Source organism: Tupaia chinensis, unplaced genomic scaffold, assembly GCF_000334495.1.
Source record: "Tupaia chinensis unplaced genomic scaffold, TupChi_1.0 Scaffold000528_1, whole genome shotgun sequence".
NCBI lineage: Eukaryota > Metazoa > Chordata > Mammalia > Scandentia > Tupaiidae > Tupaia > Tupaia belangeri.
In genome coordinates, this window is record NW_006160041.1 from 2,610,203 (window position 1) to 2,630,856 (window position 20,654).

The 20,654-nt window shown below is 48.0% G+C and overlaps 1 protein-coding gene across 2 annotated transcripts in view; it reads left to right on the plus strand.

Annotated features, from left to right (window-relative positions):
- ADCK1 (aarF domain containing kinase 1) overlaps positions 1–20,654 on the plus strand; it is a 124,235-nt gene that overhangs the window by 36,105 nt on the left and 67,476 nt on the right. For both annotated transcript variants that reach the window (XM_027775176.1, XM_006157089.3), the window contains exon 4: positions 12,995–13,198. In XM_027775176.1, coding sequence (XP_027630977.1) covers positions 12,995–13,198 — 204 coding nt within the window. The remainder of the gene's footprint in view (positions 1–12,994; positions 13,199–20,654) is intronic.

Sequence of the window (20,654 nt, forward strand, 5' to 3'; positions counted from 1 at the left end):
TTCCGCCCCCCAAAGCCATTGTGTCTTCTCTTAGTCTGTCGACCCGGCATCAATTTTGATCTGCTGTTAGCCCCTCCCTCACGTCTGCCTCTCTTGTGGGCTTAGAGGGCAGGGTCCCATCAGAGCCTAGACCCCAAAGCTGTGCCATGGTCCTTTCCTGTCTTAGCCCAGTCATGTAGGCCCAGTGGTCATGATTTCCCTTGGGTGGCCTTGAGGAATAGGAGGAGTCCATGATATTCCTGGAAGCCTGGCCTGGAGTGCCGGTGCTCTGAGCAGATCCCTGCGGTGTGGGCATCTGCACCATGCTGTGTCCTGGGCAGTGGGAGAGGGCACTTGGGATGCCGTGTGGTGGCGTGTGGCTTTGACTGAACCATCTGTGATTCTAGGTCCCTCACTGCCTGTGCAGGGGAAAGCGTATGCTCTCGGTCTTCAAATAGAGGCCTTCTCAGTGTCTGCATGACTGTTCCCTGCTGGGAAAGGGAGGAGCGGGGGCTTGGGAAGGAGGCTCTCCCCGTGGGAGACCGTGACATCATTGTCCCAAACATCGAAAGCTCTATTGCTCTGGGCGCTGACCCTAGGTCACAACCTAGTGGGTTCCAGGCCACGTCCGGGATTGCTCCCCTGATTTTCCTCCTACAGACCCAGACTGGAGCAGCGCAGATCACGGCCACAGAGCTGTTTGAGGGTGAGAGCTGTTTTCTCCAAGGGAGGCTCAGGCAAAGGAGGATCGAGAGCTGTTTTAGGGAGGAAACCCCTGGCTCTGGGGCAGTTCTGTGGCTATGGGAGGCAGTAGGGGAGAAGAAGAAGAGAACGGGCCAGGCCAGCACTAGGAGGTAAGCCAGGGAGGCCTGGGACCAGACTGGGGAGGATTTGCCAGGTGAGGAGAGAGGAGTGGTGAGGTTGTGGGGAAGGTAAGAGATGAGGCTAGAGGACAGCTGGGCTGCCGGGACTCGAACCACGATTCTGGTAGGAGTTTAAACTTTATACTGAGGTCAGAGGGACATGAAATGTCGCTGAAGATGGCTCCCATTCCTACTTTCCTGTCCCTTCCTGGACCCTCCTTTTTAAGCCACATAGATTCCTAGCCTTATCCTATTGCTGCAGTAAGAGATTTCATGCCTCTTGGACCACCTTTGCTGCCTTCCCCCAGCAGTTCCCATTCTCAGTTTTTTTTGACACTCATGTTTCCCAGGTTGCTCTGTGTTCATGAATTTGTTCCTCATCTCAGTGTCATTTGCTGGCTTACTGGAACCGTTCCCAGGAATCCAGACGTGACCCTCCAGGACCAGCAGAGGCTTAGTTGGGGACCGGTGTGGGTGGGTGGGGTGAGCAGTGGGGAGGGCAATACCAAGGGTTGCACCAGCTGCTTGGGTGTTCACGTTCTCCTGCATGCAGAACAATGAACTATGCAGAGGGGCGGCAGGGTCTACCGGAAAGACAGGACCTTTGGAGTTGGAAAACAGTGACTCCCCTGAATCTCCTATTTACTGGCTGAGTAACTTTGGCAAGGCTCATAACTTTATTTTTTTGGTAGAGGTTTTTGCTATAGGGCACATGTTCTCACCAGAAAGACAGAGACAGAAAGTGAGAAATCACCCCCCAGGAGGGATGGCCACGCTGCAATCCCTTCTCCTTTATTCTCCTCTCAGGATCTTGGGCATGCACACACATGTGCCTGGCGTGAATTTAAGCCACTGGGTCTGGGACTTGAACCGTGGCTTACTACATGGGAGTTCAGTGATGTAGCCATTGTGCTAACTGCTGGTCCCTTGGCTCATAACTTTTTTGAGCCTCAGTTTTCACACCTGTGCAGTGTGAGGAGTGATAGAATCTACCTCAAGGACTCTTACCTGAACTAGGTGACATACTGTGGGCTGGGGGGGGTTAGTGCATCCTAAAGAAGGATCGACCTTCACTGCCGAGGACCATTGCTGCGGAGCATGCGGAAACAAGGTTTCGTTTCCCAGTAGCTTATAGCCAGTGCTGGTGCAGGAAACCAACAGCTCAAATACAAACCAGTGATCGTGGAAAAGAGTATGTGAACGTTAGAAATCAGGGACCTAGTTATACTTATATCGTGCTGACAAGGCATTTGGTCATGTAGGTTTGATCCTCATTTTAATAGGAACTTGTTAGCTGAGTTGACTGTTAGGTTAGTAAAACGTCAGATGGTAGGAAAGTCATACATATTTGGTCACTGACAGCCTTTATTGGCTACTAATGAATTCTACTTGATTTGGGGACTTCGTTTTCAAAGACTCAAGGTGGAAATATATATATAAAAAGTGTGATTGAAATGATATAACTGATTAAAAAATAAAACATTATATGTTTTGGAATTAGAAGGTGGTGATAGTTGCATAACTTTAGTAAATATGCTAAAAAATCTCTCAATGGGACCAGCAGTTAGCGTAATGGCTGTGTAGCTGGACTCCCGTCGAGTCAGCGGGGGTACGAGTCCCGGACCCGGTGGCTTAAACTCACTCCGAGCGCATGTGTGTGCGTGCCCAAGATCCCGAGAGGAGAATGGAGGAGAAGGGATTGCGACGTGGCCATCTCCCCAGGGGGTGATTTCTCGCTTTCTTTCTCTCTGTCTCTCTCTGTGTTTCTGGTGCGCACAGGCACCCTATAGCAAAAACCTCTCCAAATGAAATTAAATTAAAACCCTCACTGAATGGGAACCAGCAGATGGTGTAGTGGTTACTTTACTGGACTCTACATAATCGACTGTGGGTTTGAGTCCTGGACTTGACGGGTTAAAACACCCACCAGGTGAGTGTGCATGCATGCCCCAACCCAGAGGAGAATGGAAGAGTGTGGCCTTTCCCCCTGAGGGGTGATTTCTTGCTTTCTCTCTTTTTCTCTCTCTCTCTCCTACAAGCACATGCGCCCTAGAAGAAAATTCTCTCTAAAAAAACAAATAAAAAAGTTCACTGAATTGTACGCTTTACTTTTTTAAGCTGTGTTAGATTCTCATAAGGAGCACACAACCTAGAACTTTTGCATGTGCAGTTCACAATAGGGTTGTTGCTTCTGTGGGAATCTAATGCTGCCGCTGCTCTGACAGGAGGTGGGGCTCAGGTGGTAATGTGAGATGGGGAGCAGCTATAAATACATTGGGCTGTCAGAAAAGTCATGGCACACTTTTGCATAGAAAAACAGAAAAATATGACTTCTCAGACAACGCAATAGATGAAGCGTCACTCATGCCTCTCTATAACTCCTGCAACTCAATAAGCCAATTAAAAATAGTCAAAATATTGTAACATTTCACCAAAGAATATATTAGATGGCAAATAAGCACATGAAAATATGCTCAACCATCATTAGTTATTAGATTTAGATCATAATGAGATACCACCTCATGCCTAGTAGAATGACTAAAATGAACAAGACTTATCATGTGAAATATTGGGAGGATATAGAGTAACTCATACATTATTGGTGGGAATGTGAAATGGTACAAGCACCTTGGTAAACAGGCAATTTTTAAAAAAGTTAAGCATATACCTACTATACAATTTGACCACCGATTCCTTTTCTTTCTTCCTTTCTTTTTTTTTAGAATTATTTATTTATTTAATTCCATTTGTTATTATTAGTTTTTTTTTTATCAGAGAGAGAGAGAGAGAGAGAGAGAGAGAGAGAGAGAGAAAGAGAGAGAAAGAAAGGGCAAGCCACCAAGTCCGGGACTTGAACCATGGTCGGCCATGTGGGAATCCAGTGCTCTTATCCACCACACTGCTTGCTGGCCCCGATTCTTTTTCTTTTTTAATTGCCAGAGGGCATGTGTACCTACAGAGTAGGTACAGAGAGATGATATGGGGAGAAGGGAGAGAGTACCCCCTCTCCCCACCATGGACCGTGGTCATGCTGCAATCCCTTTTTCTTGATTTCTCCGTCCTGTCAGGATTTTGGGTATGCATGCACATGCTCCTCCTGGCATGGTGATTTTTTTTATTAGATGCCAGTCATTGTATTTGTATCTTTTGGGGTGCCAGATATTTTTGTATTCTTATAAATATTATTGATCTTTGTTTTAGGACATAGTTAAGTTAATTGGAAATAGTTTGATATTTTTTCAGTTCTTTTAATATTTATTAGATGGAAATGAAACAATGATTTAGTTGGGATATTCTTCATTACTGAGGGAAGACCTTTCTGAGTTCTGTTATGAATGCCTCACAATTTATGAGATTTTCCCAGTCTGGCTGGTGGAAATAGGCCCTACATGAGTGCTGGATACCCTGATCTTTTCAACACAATCCCTCAACTCAGTTCATTTTTGCATGTGCATTTGCTGATCAGTATTTAGCTGAATCCATGAGGTGAGCCCTTTGCAGGTCTTTGGTGTCCTTTATTTGCCTCCAGTGCTCTGTCTTGTGAACTCTTCCTGGATTCTTAGCTCCATCTCTTCAGGAAGTCCTCTTGTCACTGCCTGAGTTCCCCTGCCCAGAAATGCTTAGTCCAGCAAACTGTAGCAATCATAGTTTTCACCTTATTTCTGTCTCTTCTCTCAGGAATCATTGCCCTTTGCTGTCTGATGTCTATTGAAAACCATTGTATACAGCTTGTCCAATTTTTTATTGTTTCATATGGGAAGATCATATTAGTTAGTCCCTGTTGGGAAGAGATGCCAAAGGTGAGATCAAGACTTATGGCTCGAACACCTCCAAGTTTAGAGTTGCCGTATCCTCAGACGGGAAGACAGTGGGGGGAATAGGCTTGGTGGTGGTGAGAATGGTAGGAAAGTTGTGCCACATTGAGGAACCCATTGGATGTTGGAGTGAAGTGAGAGAGACAGTTGGAGCTGTCGAGCTTGAGTCAGGGGAGAGGTCTGGGCAGTGGACACACATTTGTATGTTATCAGTATGTAGATAGTATTTACAACTGCAGTACTAGATGAGGTTCCCAAAGGGAGTGTATGTAGGGTATTAATCATGTTTCTTATTTTCTATATTTTCTTATGATTTGACATCTGGAGGCCTTGCTGGCATGGGAGGGATTACCCCTCCCATGGTTAACTAAATCCTAGAGATTATTAGCAACTGTCCTGGGATTGTACCTTTTGATGCAAACCAGTCAGTTTGGAGCCCATACTCATTGTTACCTGCTTTATAGATTTTTAGCCTCTGGGCCACTATCCTCCTGCCCTGCTCTCCCCAGGACCAGATGCCATTTGCCCGAAGAGCCTGCTGAAACTATACAGACCAGCAGTCCTAAGCCTGTTTACCCTGCCTCACCCGTTCCTTCCTATGAAATCATAGCAAACAGTTTTGCCTGTGTTTTCTCCCTACTCCTCCTGCCTTTTGGCCAGCTCTAGTGCTTCTCCCTGTGGCCCTGCATGGCATGTTATGCTTTCTCCTTCTGAGGTTTGTGAGTAAAAAGTTTTTCCTTCATGACAATTATTTCTGTGTTTGTGTGCCTTACTATACTTGTTAAGATAAATCCCAGATACTCTTACAATAAACCTTGAAATGCAGCTCTTGTTATGTGAGTGCATGTGTTGCCTCACCTCATTTAGTCTTCACGGCAGCTCTATGAGGTCGGCACTATTATCATCTTCCTTTTATAGACAAGAGAAGTCCGAGGTAGGGAGAGGTACGTGACTTGCCTAAGGTCACCAGCTGCTAAGTGGTGAAGCTGGGATGTAGACGGAGGCACTCTGACACCTTGAGATCTTCACCACAGAACTGTCTCTTGTGTGGTAAGAGTGGGCTTCAACCCGGGGTCACATTCCTTCAAGATGTTTATAAACTGAAACTTATTTTTCTTTCCTAAGACATGATGAGTTTTATTTTGCTGCTTAAGTGACAACTTAAAGCAAAGTTTAATATTTACCCTCTTGGAGAGAGTTATGGCCTGTTTTCTCAGGGTTGAGGTAAGAGTTATAATTTCATTTTTATGACGGAAAACACACATGGGGACCACAGTGGCCTGTCAAGTTAGAGATGAGATGCTGGAAGGCTCTCTGTGACCAAAGCTGGTCCAATCTGGAAGGCAGAGTCTTGTATATGTGAAACTGCAAACAGAAAAACCAGCCAGACTTTTCCATTCTCAGAGGATGCTGAAGAAGGGATGATTAAAACAAATTTTCCCTTATTACTGATACACATAATTTGTAAGAAATTTTGAAAATATGGAAGAACCTATAAAGAAGAAAAAAATACTCATCATTTTACAGCTTAGAGATATCACTGTTACTGTGTCAGTCCTTTGAGAGTTGAGATGTTGAGTAGACGAATTAATCAAAGTCTTTTTAGGATCTGTTGGTCTGTCTATGCCTTCTCTTTCACTGCCTCCCTGATTGTGTCTCTGTTTGTGTGGGGTATGTATGTGTGTCTTTCCGTCTCTTTCCTTTTTCTCTCACACACTCATAAACCCCATCGAAGACATTACCCAGTCTGATGGGGAGCCCCAGTGATTCAGTCTCATGTTGGTTCCTTTCTGCTGGGCTTGGGGCACTATTCTCAGAGATTTAGACATGCGTAAAGAACTGCCCTCCTTGAGCCTTTGCTTGATCCAACCCGATCAATAACTAATCAGTGTTGAGTTGATCTTATTAGCCATTCACTGTCCCCCTCTCAAGCCCCAAACCAAGCTGGCTAATGACAATGCTTTTAATTAATATGAGGCAGATTAAAACTCATTACAGTAAGGTTATTGGTAATGAGATGATCATAAGGCAAGTTATTGAGCTGGGAGTGAAAACGATGTTGGAGCTGGGGCTCCAACTGTGCCAGCTGTTTCTGTGATATTTTAACAGGGACGGAGGCGTGCGTGGGGGCTCTGCAGTGAGGATGGGCTGTGGTGACACACCCAACCGGCCACTGAAACCGAATGCGGGTAAAGGGGGACTTGGGTCCAGTGAACAGATGGGTGGTTGGTGTTAGGGAAGTAGCAGAAGTGGAGAGATCTTTGGGAAGAGACCTGAAGTTGGTATGTTGGCATAATAGTCTAGCTATTTGCATTTCTTATGCACTGGTGCTTTGCAATTTAGATGACAGAGCATGAAATTAGCTATTGTTTCTGTCTCTTAGATTGTGGTCCAGGCTAATTAGACTGAACCAAGGAAAGGGAGTAGATGGACCTGGAGTGTCTTTTTCTTTTTTAATTTCATTTTTCTAGGAAGATTGTCCCCCCTCCCCCACCCCATTCTTTCTTTCCATTCATTTATTGAGTACTGATTATATGCTGGGCCCTGTGCTAAGCTCTTTTTTATTTATTATTTCCTTTAATCATCACAGTGACGAGTACAATTATCCTTTTTTATTTTTTAATCTTTTTTAACTGATGAGGGAACTGTGGTTTCAAAGTTAATTAACTTCTCCACAGTTGCATGACGAATAAACAGCAAAACAGGATTTGAACCCAGATCTTTCTGATTCCAAAGCCCGTGCCATTGACCTTTATGTTATACAAGCACTTCTGGTTTTATTTAAGTCCCAAATAAGCTGTATATACTTGACTCAACTTCCATGGCCACCCTGGCACCCAGCCTGGTGGCTGTTCCAGAGCATATTACATGTTGAGTGATTGGGCAGTTACCTTTATTGCCTGCTGTTGGAAATGTTGGCTTCATGTGTGTACTGTAAGTTTCTTGCATGGGAAGACCATGGATATACTTCCTTGCATCCCCCCACAGTGCCTCCTGCATAGAGAAATTCAAATGAAGTTTGTTCCTTGGCACAGTGCATGGTGTACAAGGTTGGTGTCTAATGGATCAGGTTTTGAACACATCATGGTTTCACCATTTACTAGCTGTAGTACTTTGGGAATGTTACTGAACCTCTCTGGGATTAGTTCTGCATCTTTAAAGATATTGAAGCTCTATTAGGTTGTCGGGAAAGTCATGACATATTTTTCTATGCAAAAACGTGTCGTGACTTTCTAGACAACCCAGAGATAGTGGGCAGATTTAAAAATAGTAACTACCACCATCACTTATTGGCCAGGAGTTGTCCTTATAACCGGGCACTAAATAAATGGTGATGCATTTATTATAGCTGTTGCTAATTTATAAGCCCGAGTTGGACAGTATGGAAGCTGCTAGCTACATGTGGTGGTTTAAGGTGAAACTATTTGAAATTTAAGCATTTACAAACTCAGTTCCTCAGTCACACTCACCCCATTTCAAGAGCCTGATAACCGTGTTAGCTGCATAGCTAGCAGCCACTATGTAGACCTGTCTAGATGCTGAACGTCTCCATCATTGCACAAGGTCTATTGGATGGCATTGCTGTAAACTGACTCATTGTTCTGCACTTTCCTCCTGGAGCTTACGCCTGGGTAGCTGCTCAAAGACATATGCGGTGCTGGGCGTGTGTGTGCATGCCCACAATCCCAGGAGGAGATTGGAGGAGAATGGAGGAGAAGGAATCATGGAATGGCCACCCCCCCAAGGGAGTGATTTCTCATTTTCCCTCTCACTGTCTCTCTCCCTCTCTGTGAGTGCATGTGCCCTAAGGCAAGAAACTCTTAAAAAAAAAAAAAAAAGGTATGTGTGATCTGAAGGACTAGATTTAAGAGGCCAGGAGATTCTGGAAGCTTTGCTTTTTACATTGAGCACACTCATGTGTCTGGGGCCAGGATCTGGGAGGAGAGAGTTGTGAGATTCTCCACTGCCCTTAAGCTTTGGTCTTTGTGATGCCAAGTGACAGCTGAGAGGGGGAATTGCACTTAGAGGTTTCCTGAGAGTCCGAAAGGGATCTGCTTCCAAAGGGCAGTAAACCTGTAGGAGCTGTAGTTGCACCAGGACCCTAAAAATCAGAGTGGCTGCAGTTATACATCATTTGTGTCTGTTGGACTTAATAGTTTAATGTTTTGGTGAGTTACAACTCTCTCATTTCCACGTGTGTGTGTGTGTGTGTGTGTGTGTGTATGTGTGAGAGAGAGAGAGTGAGAGAGAGAGAGCGATGAGTTAGAATCTGGCTGAAGGAGACCTTGGAGGTTCTTTAGTGGAAATGCGGGTGCCATTTGCTGTAGATGCTGACTCAGTTTCATGGATGGTGGTTTTCTGAGTGCGAAATCCACAGTTGTCATCAATCTACATTAGCGGTGCCTGTGCAGCTTGCCCTGAGTTACACAGAGCGTGCATGGCCTCTATTCCCAAGAGCTGGTTTGCCAGGTAAATGGTGAGTCAGGGGTACTTTGACCTTCCTGGGCTTTTGTGATCAGAGAGGGCTCCCAGCACTGCCAGACAGTGTCTCAAAGGTGACTGTCACTTTATGTTTTTTTTTTTTTTTTTGAGAGGTTTTTGCTATAGGGTGTGTGCGCTCGCCAGAAAGACAGAGAGAGAGACAGAGAGACAGAAAGCGAGAAATCACCCCCCAGGGGGATGGCCACGCTGCAATCCCTTCTCCATTCTCCTCTCGGGATCTTGGGCATGCACGCACACACGCCTGGCATGAGTTTAAGCCACTGGGTCTGGGATTTGAACCGTGGTTGATTACATGGGAGTTCAGCGACATAGCCATTACACTAACTGCTGGTCCCCGGTCACTTTATGTTAAGAGACACTTTGCCTGGTGTTGACCATGATACTGACCAGTGGATGCCAGGTCAGCATTTATTTGCTTATTTGTTACCAGAGGGTGTGTATACCCACCAGAGAGAGAACCCAGCAATGGAATGTCATACTGCAATCCCTTCTCCACTTCTCCTTCCTTCCAGGGTTTTGGCTATGTGTGCATCCATGCCAGAGCAGGGATTAGAACTGCCATTGGCCATGTAGGATCTAGTTCTCTTAACTGTTGGATTATGGGGCTGGCCCCCCAGGTCAGCTTTGACATAGGATTAAAGGTGCTTTGGGCAAGTGAGCTATTGGTGCTGGGGCAGCCCTCTCTGGGGAGTGAGCATGACTGGATCTGAGTGCCGGTTGCACCAGTACCTTAGGACTAATGGGTTGGGGATGTTCTAACGGTCTCTCATTCTGCTATTGATTGTGCATTTTCTCAGCTCTGCTGGGTTGTCGTTGAGGGCCAATTATACAAGTTGCAAACGGTTGTCCATGATAGCCTGAGCTGTTGTACTGAGCACAGGGAGATGTCTGACTCCATGTCGGACCATGTTTACCTTCCTTCTTGCTTCCTCAGAACCACAGCTTGAGTATGGATTTGGCCAGCCATGACACTGACTCTGCCCAGCTCTGCTTGACTTTCAACTATCTGACTCTGGTCAGCTCAGTGCCCAGTTTCAAAGTCTTACGTCAGGGCCAGCTCTGTGGCCTGGTGGTTGAGGGAGCTGGATCCCACATGGCTGATCACAAGGTTTGTCCTCTCCCTGGATTGAAAAACATGCTGAGTGCGTGTGTGCGTGTGCGTGCGTGCGTGTGTGTGTGTGTGTGTGTGTGTATCACAAATCCCAACACGATGGAGAAATGGAGGAGAAGGGATTTTGGCATGACCTTACCCCTCTGGGGGTTGCTTTCCCCCTCTCTGTCTTCCTCTTCTCTTTCTCTGATGAGTGTACACATTCTCTGACAAATTAAAAAACCTTTTTCTTTTCTTTAGATTTTTGCCATAGGGTGTGTACACTCAACGGAGAGAGTCAGAGACACAGAGAGAGGGAAAGTGAGAAATCACCCCTCAGGGGGCATGGTCATGCTGCAGTCCCATCTCCTCCATTCTACCCATGCATGCACACACACCCAAAGTGGTTTTTTCAAGCCACCAGGACCAGAATTCAAGCTGAGGAGTCAGTCATGTGGGATCCAGCACCTTAACTACCTCGTAGCCTCAAAAAAATTTTTTTTCTTTTTTTTTTTAATTTCCTGGGACCAGCAGATGGCATCATGGTTATGTTGCTGGACTCTCACATGGCCGACTGAGGTTCAAGTCCCAACCCAGTGGCTTCGAAATCATGCCAGGTGTGTGTGCATGCATGTCCAGTGATCCTGGGAGGAGGAGAGCTTATGGCATGGCCATCCTCCCTGGGGAGTGATTTCTCACTTTTCCTCTCAGTGTCTGTCTACAGTCTGTGTGTCTGTGATGAGTGCATTTGCCTTAAGGCAAAACAACCTTTACAAAACAATTTCTCTCATCCCTCAACTCTGACTCATGGGGTCTCTGTCTCTTTATTAGAACTGATTTCCTTCTTGCTGCATCCTCCTACCAGGGAAAGAAGACTCCCTGGCTCAGCTTGGACCAGGTGTCTGCACTGAGCCGGAGGGCTCTGCTCAGGAGCGTGGAGTCATGTACATAGAGTTTCCAAGAATGAGTTTATGGGAGACGAAGGTGTCCAGCCAGGCCAAAAGCGGACGGACCCCCAAGAGCACCCGGAGTCTGGGCCATGTACTCTGCTGTGGTGGAAGATGGGCTGATGGGCTCCCTGACCGCTGGGGCAAGGGCGTTCAGGGCCACAGTGTTCTCTTAATTTCTAAAGTAATGATGTATTCTGTGGTTCACTTGGCAACTAATTGCATAGGATCTTTGAACACGTCTTCCCTCTTTGTTCCCAGCTGTTATTTAACTCTTCACACGTGTGCTTCATTACGCTGGCATCCTTCACATTCAGTGTCTCTTGGTTGACTTCCTTGGTGGAGGCAGGTTCCAGGTCCCTGAAGAGTGCTAGGATTGCTGGGCCCCTTGCCTTCTGGGTTGCTCTTGGCCTCGCCTTGCTCAGAGGCTGTAGTTCTCAGAGCTGTGGGCTCTCAGCTGGGCTTGGGTAATGGCTGGGCATGTGTAGCCTCGGGCAGCAAGGGCCACCTCCCAGCTCTGGAAGGACAGCGAGCATCAGGATATATATAAGGCTGCTGTGTCCCTAAAACCCGCCCAGCTGCTTGCTCTGTGTGCCTGATACCCCAGTACAATTACGGCCCCCATTAGTAGAGACCCCTGCACATGTTTGCTGCCTTAAAACACCCCCAACAGTCCTAGTTAGGGGTGTTTTCTAAACCTTCATTTGACATTTAGTAGGCTATTTCTTTAGAAGCAAAACCACTTGAGTTTCTCATCTTCAAAGATACCAACACCTGCCTCCCTGAGCTGCTGTGAGGATACAGTGCATGTGATCCTATTTTATAGACAGGGCTTCATTACGCTGGCATCCTTCACATTCAGTGTCTCTTGGTTGACTTCCTTGGTGGAGGCAGGTTCCAGGTCCCTGAAGAGTGCTAGGATTGCTGGGCCCCTTGCCTTCTGGGTTGCTCTTGGCCTCGCCTTGCTCAGAGGCTGTAGTTCTCAGAGCTGTGGGCTCTCAGCTGGGCTTGGGTAATGGCTGGGCATGTGTAGCCTCGGGCAGCAAGGGCCACCTCCCAGCTCTGGAAGGACAGCGAGCATCAGGATATATATAAGGCTGCTGTGTCCCTAAAACCCGCCCAGCTGCTTGCTCTGTGTGCCTGATACCCCAGTACAATTACGGCCCCCATTAGTAGAGACCCCTGCACATGTTTGCTGCCTTAAAACACCCCCAACAGTCCTAGTTAGGGGTGTTTTCTAAACCTAACTACAGACCAATATCCCTGATGAATATAGAAGCAAAACCACTTGAGTTTCTCATCTTCAAAGATACCAACACCTGCCTCCCTGAGCTGCTGTGAGGATACAGTGCATGTGATCCTATTTTATAGACAGGGGTCCAAATAAATATGAAGTATTATTGGTATGTCTAAGGGGGGTGCCCTTAAATAGTGTTAGTAGATTAGATACCGTTAAAAGCTTTGGCTGTGCCTTTCCAGGAGAGTAGGACCCAGCCCAGGTGAGTTCTGATGAAGAGGCTGTTGTAAAGCGGTGAAGGCTGGTCTCAGTATGAGGTTGACATAGACTGTTCTGTGTACCAGGAGACAGAAGGAGGGCATTGAGGGAGAAGATGAAGGAGGTGTATGTGTGTGCACACACATGCACGTGTGCACAGGTATGTGTACACATGTGTGCACCTGCCCTGGACACCAGGGTGGGAAATGAAGGTGTTCAAGCAGAGAGTGCAGGAAAAGGGAGCAAGGTTCAGGAAGCATCTTGCACTCACACTTTTCTGGCCCCGGCCTGTCTCCCTGCAGGTGCATCTCCGCTCGGCCAGGCGTCTCTGTGAACTCTGCTGTGCCAACCGGGGCACCTTCATCAAGGTGGGCCAGCACCTGGGTGCTCTGGACTACCTGCTGCCAGAGGAGTACACCAGCACGCTGAAGGTGCTGCACAGCCAGGCCCCGCAGAGCAGCATGCAAGAGGTCCGCCAGGTCATCCGCGAGGACCTGGGCAAGGAGGTATCCACTTCCGCTGGGGGGATGGGCCCCGGGACGGTGTGCTACTGAAGAGATCCTGGGCCCAGGAGCTAGGGGTCCACCATAGACACAGAGCCAAACATCGTAGCAACTGTCAATAGCTCTCAGTACAAAAAAATTTAATTGGATTATACGAAATTGCCCATATTCAGTGGTTTTGACCTGTAACCTAAGATGACTCATATGATTCAACCTAGTAATATCTATCAATTACTGAGGGTTTATTGCATGCTGACACTGTGCTGTTCAATGCATTGTCACACTTAATCGTTGCAGCAAACCAGTGAGGTAGGTACTGTTGTTACCCTCATTTTCAGTGAAGGAAGGAGGCTTCTTGCGGTAAGGTGAAATGTTCCAGGGCACTGTTAATAAGGGTGTCCAGCCTCTGGCTCTCCAGTGCTACCCATAAGCTGTCCGAATAATTCCATGCGTTGGCCACTCCAGGATGTCTCTGGTAGGCAGTCATTCAGCCTATGCTTGATTACCTCCAGCGATAGGAAGCGTACTCTCTGATCTGCTGCCCAGGGTGGCCTGGTCTATTTTTAGTCACCTGTGATTGTAAGAAGTGCTACTTCAGGTGGGGTGCAAGCTGTCTCTTCAAATCTAGCTTTTCTCCTCTTCAGTCTGCCCCTGGAGTGACAGAGACAGGAGCTGTGGACCCTTCTGTGCAGTAGTACTGGTCACACTCCTTTGGGCTCATGCCAGTGACCTGCAGGATGGTATTTTATGTCCAAACTGGGCATTTGTAGACCCTCCCTGACCTATCCTGGTCACCATGCCTCTGGAGATGGGGTGGGCTTGAGGCAGTGGGTCAGGCCCCCAGCCTCAGAAGCAGCATGCTGTAGTTGGACCTCAGAGATCTCTACTAAAAACCCTACCTCCTCTTCCCCTCACTTGTTACTGGAATTCTCCTCATAGAGAAACTTTTGTGTCTTCTTGAATTTTTTGAGCAAAGTAATTGTAAAGTCAAGACTTTAGTAGCCGATGCCTTTCCTGAGATTAGTTTATGACATTTTATGCTTCTTAATTGCCTTTTTTATTTTATTTTATTTTTTTTTTTTAATTTTTGCCATGTGTTCACCGGGAGAAAGGGATGGAGAAAGCACTCCACATGCGACATGGTCAGTTGCATTCCCTTCTCTAATTCTTCCTCCTTTTGGGATTTTGGGCATGCATGCACACATGCCAGGCGTGTTTTTCAAGCCACCAGGTCTGGGACTTGAGCCACACAGTCAGCCATGTGGGCTCCAGCCACCTTAACCACCATGTCACAGGTCAGCACCCAATTATTCTTAAAATCGTTAGCAGGGCTTTCAAAGTTTTTACCTGCCCTTTTCATGCTATAACTTGGTGGCCTTGTGGCTAGAGTTTGGGTTCTGGAGCCAGGGGCTCAGGCCTTGCACTAATTATCCTCTTGGCATCTCATTTTCCTTGTCTATAAAGTGGGGGTAACCATAGTGCCTGTTGTAAGGAACGGAGGGGATAACGAGCATGAAGTGCTTAGCATAGTGCCAGGGTGGAGCAGATGCAGTGTCGTCATCATCGCTGTTTTCCTGTGCTCTGGTCACATTGTGCTACTTATCTGGGCCCTTAGCCCATGTCCACTGTCTGCCTGGATGCTTATCTCCACTCTCTATCTGCCCAATGATTCCAGGCCATTCCTCCATCTATCCCACCTGGCAAATGCCAGGCAGGTGCTAGGTGCTGGGTTTCCAGGCTAAACTTCATACTGTCCTCAGTCCTTCCTGACCCTCCCTAGGCCCATTGTAACCCTCTGTTAGGCTCTGCAGGACTTTGCTCCATCCTCTTGAGTAGGTTGGCTGCATCTAGGTGGTTCTGTTGAAGTCATAAAACCTTTGAGGATAGCGACCATGATAGTCCTCCACTCCGTATCTGTAGTGCCACAGTGTTGAGGTTTGTACTAGTTGTCCAGTGTGTGTTTAAGGAGCCAGGGGATAAATGAGTGTAGCTTCCTTAGGCTGCACAGGGCAGGGCTCAGTAGGGGCAGAGGCTTGACCAGCTATTCCCTTTTTAGCGGATCTGCATAGAGCTGGCGCTGACTGTTGGCTACTTAATGTGGATCTGGGACCAGGTGCCCAGCACCCAGGCAAAGATGGCTTACTCCTTGGTAGCAGCCTGACTGGAGGGGTACTGAATCTCACCGGAGGTAAGCATAGACACCTCTGCGTCTCCCTTGCCATTGAGGAACACTTTCTTCAAAGTAAGAGAGAGTGAGTGAAATGCAGACCCAGTTTTTAGGGCTAGCGTAGGGTGCAGTCTGTGAACTAGGAGGAGTGGGGTTGGGATGGAGGGACCCTGGGCAGAGTGAATAAGATCAGCATTCTACTGGCCTTTGCCTGGCTTTGCTTCTTGCCAAGGTTGTTGGCCTTTTCTTCTAGTAGCATGAAATTTACCTCCAAATTAAACCTCATTAAGTCACTGTAATAACAGTGGAGTGCATCATTGCTGGCTGGTGGCAGCCCGAAGAGGGTGGGTATGAGGAATGGGAGGGCAGCAGGAGATGCAGGCAGACTTGTTGGGAAAGCTGGGGAGGCATTTGGCCAGAGCAGGGCAGCATACTGACCAGGTGGGGCGAAGTGGGAAGGTCGGAGTGTCAGCAGTCATGCTGAGCCCACTTGGCTGATGAGGGACATTTGGAGTTGGAAGATGTCACCTGTGTCTTCAGGGCCTCTCTTTGTCCCTCCACCCCTACCCTGGCCAAGTAACTCCAAACATGGTGGCCACGCAGCTTCTGCCCCACAGTGCATCTTGAGCTCTCTGAGAAAGGGAGGCTGATGTCAATGTCACAGTTCTGTGGGGGCATCCCTCATGTCAAGATCACAGTTCTGAGGGCATCCTTCTGGCCAAGGCCACAGTTTTCTGAGAGCATCCTTCATGTCAAGGTCACAGTTCTGTGAGGATGTTCCTTATGCCAAGTACATGGTTCTGTGGGGGTGCCCCTTATGTCAGGGTCACAGTTCTCTGAGGATACCCCTCATGTCAAGGTCATAGTTCTGTGAGGGCACTCCTATGTCAAGGTCATAGTTCTGTGAGGGCACTCCTATGTCAAGGTCATAGTTCTGTGAGGGCACCCCTCATGTCAAGGACATGGTTCTATGAGGGCACTCCTTACAGCTGAGAAGCTCAGAAACCTCTGGCTTCCTACCAGGCCTCCCAGGCACCCAGTCAGTACCCCCCTCTGCTCCCCCTCCTCCTGGGAAAACGAAGGCATTTGTTCCCTGTGACTCACTTTCTCAGGCTGTGGGTGGAGGGAGGGGAAAGGGGCTGCGTGGGAAACAGGGCAGGTGAGTGTGGGGGTGTGAGGGCGGAGGAAGTCACTCACATTGCCTTCCCTCCTCCTCCAGCCCTCCCACGACTCTTCTCAGGGAGCAGCCCACATCCCCAGGTGGAATTCTGAGTGGGGTTCCCAGTTCTGGGCCGTGGGACCTTCCACAGAAAGCCGTTTGTCGCTGGTGTCAGGAGTGAGTAAAGGCGCTGTCAGGTGTCACTTTCTTCCCAGGCCCTGGCCCTTGGACAGGCCATGAGATGATATTACCTCAGCTCAAACAGTGTATACTCCTGACCCTCAGTCTGCAGAGAGGAGCTCGAGGACGGTGTGTTCAGCCCAACTGGTGCCTCTTAGGGGCTCTTCCCTTCAACTGGGGCCTGGGAGGATCCCTGGGGCCCTCAGGCCACTCACGTCCAGGCCTATGGGACTGGCCTGAATGTGTCCCAGCAGGGGAGGAAGGAAGAGATGGAGGTTTAGTACTTCTGTTCCCTGTGGTCCTGGGTCAGTGCAGATCTCTGGGCCTCGTCTGGCAATGTCAGTGTCGAGGTGAGGACAAGTGAAGGGCATCGCCCTCACATAGGGTTTGCTTAGCCAGGGAGTGTGCTGGGGCCACACAGCAGGGGGAGGGACCATGACAAGCCACAGTACAGGACCTTAGTCTGCTGATTCCCAGGTCAGCAGTCTGTCCCCTACATAATAGAGCTTTTTTTTTGGCAGAAAGAAAAGCAATTTTCTATGGTATGTGTGAGCGCGCGCACGCGTGTGTATGTGTCTTGGAAGTTTCTCAGCTAGTATTACCAGAAATAAATGTTCTTTTCCCTTTCATATTGAATGTTAGGTGTATACCATGAAGGAAAAGTTCTGGAACGCAATCAGAAGCCCAGACTCTAGGAGCTGGGGTCATTTCTGTTGCCCCAAAGGGACCTGGGTCTGGTGGGGTTGGGGATGGTCTCAGCCTTGGTCTCTTGACCTTCCTTGGGGCTGTGGTCCAGGTGCAGTGCTGATGGTGGCCAGCAGATGGCGCCTGAGCTTGTGAGTCAGGGAAATGTGTTGACCTGGCCCTTCTCTGCAGGGATACCCTGACCAGGTGGGTGAGGTTCCAGTTCTTCCTACTCGTGGGCATGATCCATGCTGAAGGAAGGAGCGGTGGCTGACCTCTTTATACCTGAATGGCACAGGCACAGGCCTAAGCCATGGGGAGGCCTCTATGAGCCCTTGTCTCTATATTGAAAGGCTTGCCATGGCTTTCACAATTACCAACCCATTCTATACTTTCCTCATCTAGGATAGCAGTCCTGTGAAGCCCTACTGTTCTCTGGTTTCTGACCTTTTCCTTCATTTTTTTCATTCCTCCGCTCTCTTACTTGTTCAAGCAGCTGGTATTTAGTGAAAAGATACTACTGAGTGCTGGACTCTTAGTGTAGCCAAGGATGGGGATGACCTTATTGCGGCCCCCCATGGCCTGGGATTGTGGAGAGGTGCCTTCATGGTGGAAACACTTGGCCACATAGGTGTCCAAGGAGTTTGCAGGAGAGGGCAAAGTCACATTCGGGTGGAAGGAAGTTTTCTGGAGCAGTGGCGTCTGGCCTAGGCCCTCCACGGTGGGTGGGATTGGAGAGAGGATTACTGATGAATGCGATTGGCTCGGCCATGGTGCAGGACAGGAAAGTGCAAAGCACAGAGGGTGACCAGTGAAGCCTTGTTGACTGGAATGTGGCATTTGGTCTGGCAAATAGTGGAGCAGAGGTTGTAGAGTTGGAGCTGAGGCCACATTATGAAGGGCTTGGAGTATTCTTTATGGAGTGTGAGTCTGAGGGAGAGGAGAACTTAAAGAGGGATCTGAGCAGAGACAGTATGAGGAAACCGAGAGACATAAAGTGGAGTGTGGGGAAAGGGATATTGAAAGGACTCACCTAAGGGCCTGATTATCTCGGTCATGTAGGATATGAGGTCATTTTTCTACAAGTGGGGGAAGATGTAGATGGGGAAGTTTGAGGTGGGAGGAGAGCTTGGGGAGAGAGTTACAGTGGGATTTAAGAGATGATCGAGGGCCAGCTCTGTGGCCTGGTGGTTAAGGTGGTTGGATTCCATATGATGGACTCTGTAGTTCAAAACCTGGACTTGATAGCTTGAAAAACACTGGATGTGTGTGTGTGTGTGTGTGTGTGTGTGCGTGCGTGCGCGCGTGTGCATAGCCAAGGTCTAGGCAGGATAGAGAAGGGAGGAGTAGGGATTGTGGTGTGACCATCCCCTTGGGTGGGGGGTGTGGTTCTTTCTCCCTCTCCCTCTCTTTCTGGCAAGCACATATGCTTTCCAGCAACATTTTTAAAAAGCGGGCAGAAATGATTTAGATAGACTTGCCAGTTGTACTGGTCAGTTACCTTCGGTCATAGACACACACATATACCTGTACCCTCTCCCCAGACACACGCGGGCAAGTCAGCTGTTACAATGTATTTTAAGACGTGTTCCAGTTTTTTTTTTGTTTTGTTTTTGCTGTTCTGGATTATGGTTAAACCAGATGAGGTTCTTTCCACCTCTGAAATTCCATGAGAAACTAAAGGAAATGAGGCCGATCCTACAGTGGAGCAGAGGTGCCTTTGTCAGGGCAGCTCGTATTGGGGTCTGGGATGGTGCTGTTGGCTTGTGCACCCTGAAACATGTTTTTTCTGATATAAGTTTTTACTTTCACTCCTTGAGCTTCCCTTCCAGGGGGTGGGGATCGAGACTGCTTTATTTTATAGCTTCCCACAGTACCCAGGGATAAGTTCTGTGTGTTGCAAGTGTGTGGTGTTTTTGATGGGCCACCAGTCTGGGATTTCTAAGTGGATGCAGATGATTTTGTGTGAACTGTCTGGTGTCAGTGGAGGATTCTCGGGATCTTGGGCACGCACGCACACGCGCCCGGCGTGAGTTTAAGCCACCGGGTCCGGGACTCGAACCGTGGTCGACTACGTGGGAGTCCAGCGACATAGCCATCACGCTAACTGCTGGTCCCGTGTGTGGTGTTTTTGATGGGTCACCAGTCTGGGATTTCTAAGAGGATGCAGACGAAGAGATGCAGGGATCCTGTCATGCATCAGGTGGAAGAATACACACCCAATTTTGTGTGAACTGTCTGGTGTCGGTGGAGGATGGCCTTCTTGTCTGTTTTTGCTCAACGATTAAGCATAAGTTCAGAAGAGAGATAAAGAAGCCCTTCCCCCCAAAACATCAAACATTTATCCAGCTTGGTGGAGATGGCAGAGGGAAGACGCTGTTGGCATCAGACTGGGCGAGCCAAGGCAGAGGGGGAACCTGAGGCACACAGGACCTCTGCTGGCATGTGGAGAACTTGGTGATAAGTGGGAAAAGGCCCCTTCAGGCATCTCTTCCTCCAGGCAGCTGTGTCAGGCCTGGGCTGGATGTTGTTTCTGTGTGAGTCAGGGCTGTCCTGACAATAGGATGTGAGTATGTGTGTATGTGAGTGTGTGCATGTGTGTATGTACGAGGGGACCTCAAAAACACTGGAAAAGTGGTATTAAAGTATGAGTTTGTTCGGATGCAAAAAAATTTTTGTTTTGCCATCCATGCATAGTTTTTTCACAATATGCATGTTCCATGAGCTTTTTGGAAACCTGTCTTAGTCCATTTTTATGCTGCTAACAGAAATTTCTGAACACAAATACCTTTTATAAAGAAGAGAGATTTGTTGACAGACTCACAATCCTGGTGGCTAGAAGGTGACTGAGCAAAGGCTGAGGCCTACTGCATGGTCCATGGAGGAACAGAGGGTGGCCAGCGTATACAGAGAGAAAGAGGGAGCTCCTGACAGGTGTCCTTCATAAAAGGCAGCTTTCTCAAGAGCTACCCCTTCCCATGAGAGCTAGAACTCACTGGGTCTCACAAGACATTACCATCCTATCCGTGAGATTGTCGTCTCCATACTGAAGTTGCCATGATCTGATCATTATCCACTAGGCATCACTATCTCCCAGCACCAAATTCCAAAACACGATACTTTGGGAGATAAATTACGTTCCAGATTATAACACCCACTCATACATGTAAATGAGAAAGGGACAGAGAAAGAGGAATTGATTGAGGTTAAGGAACTAGCTCACATGGTTGTGAAGACTGGCAAGCCTCAAATCTGCAGAGTGGTTCAGC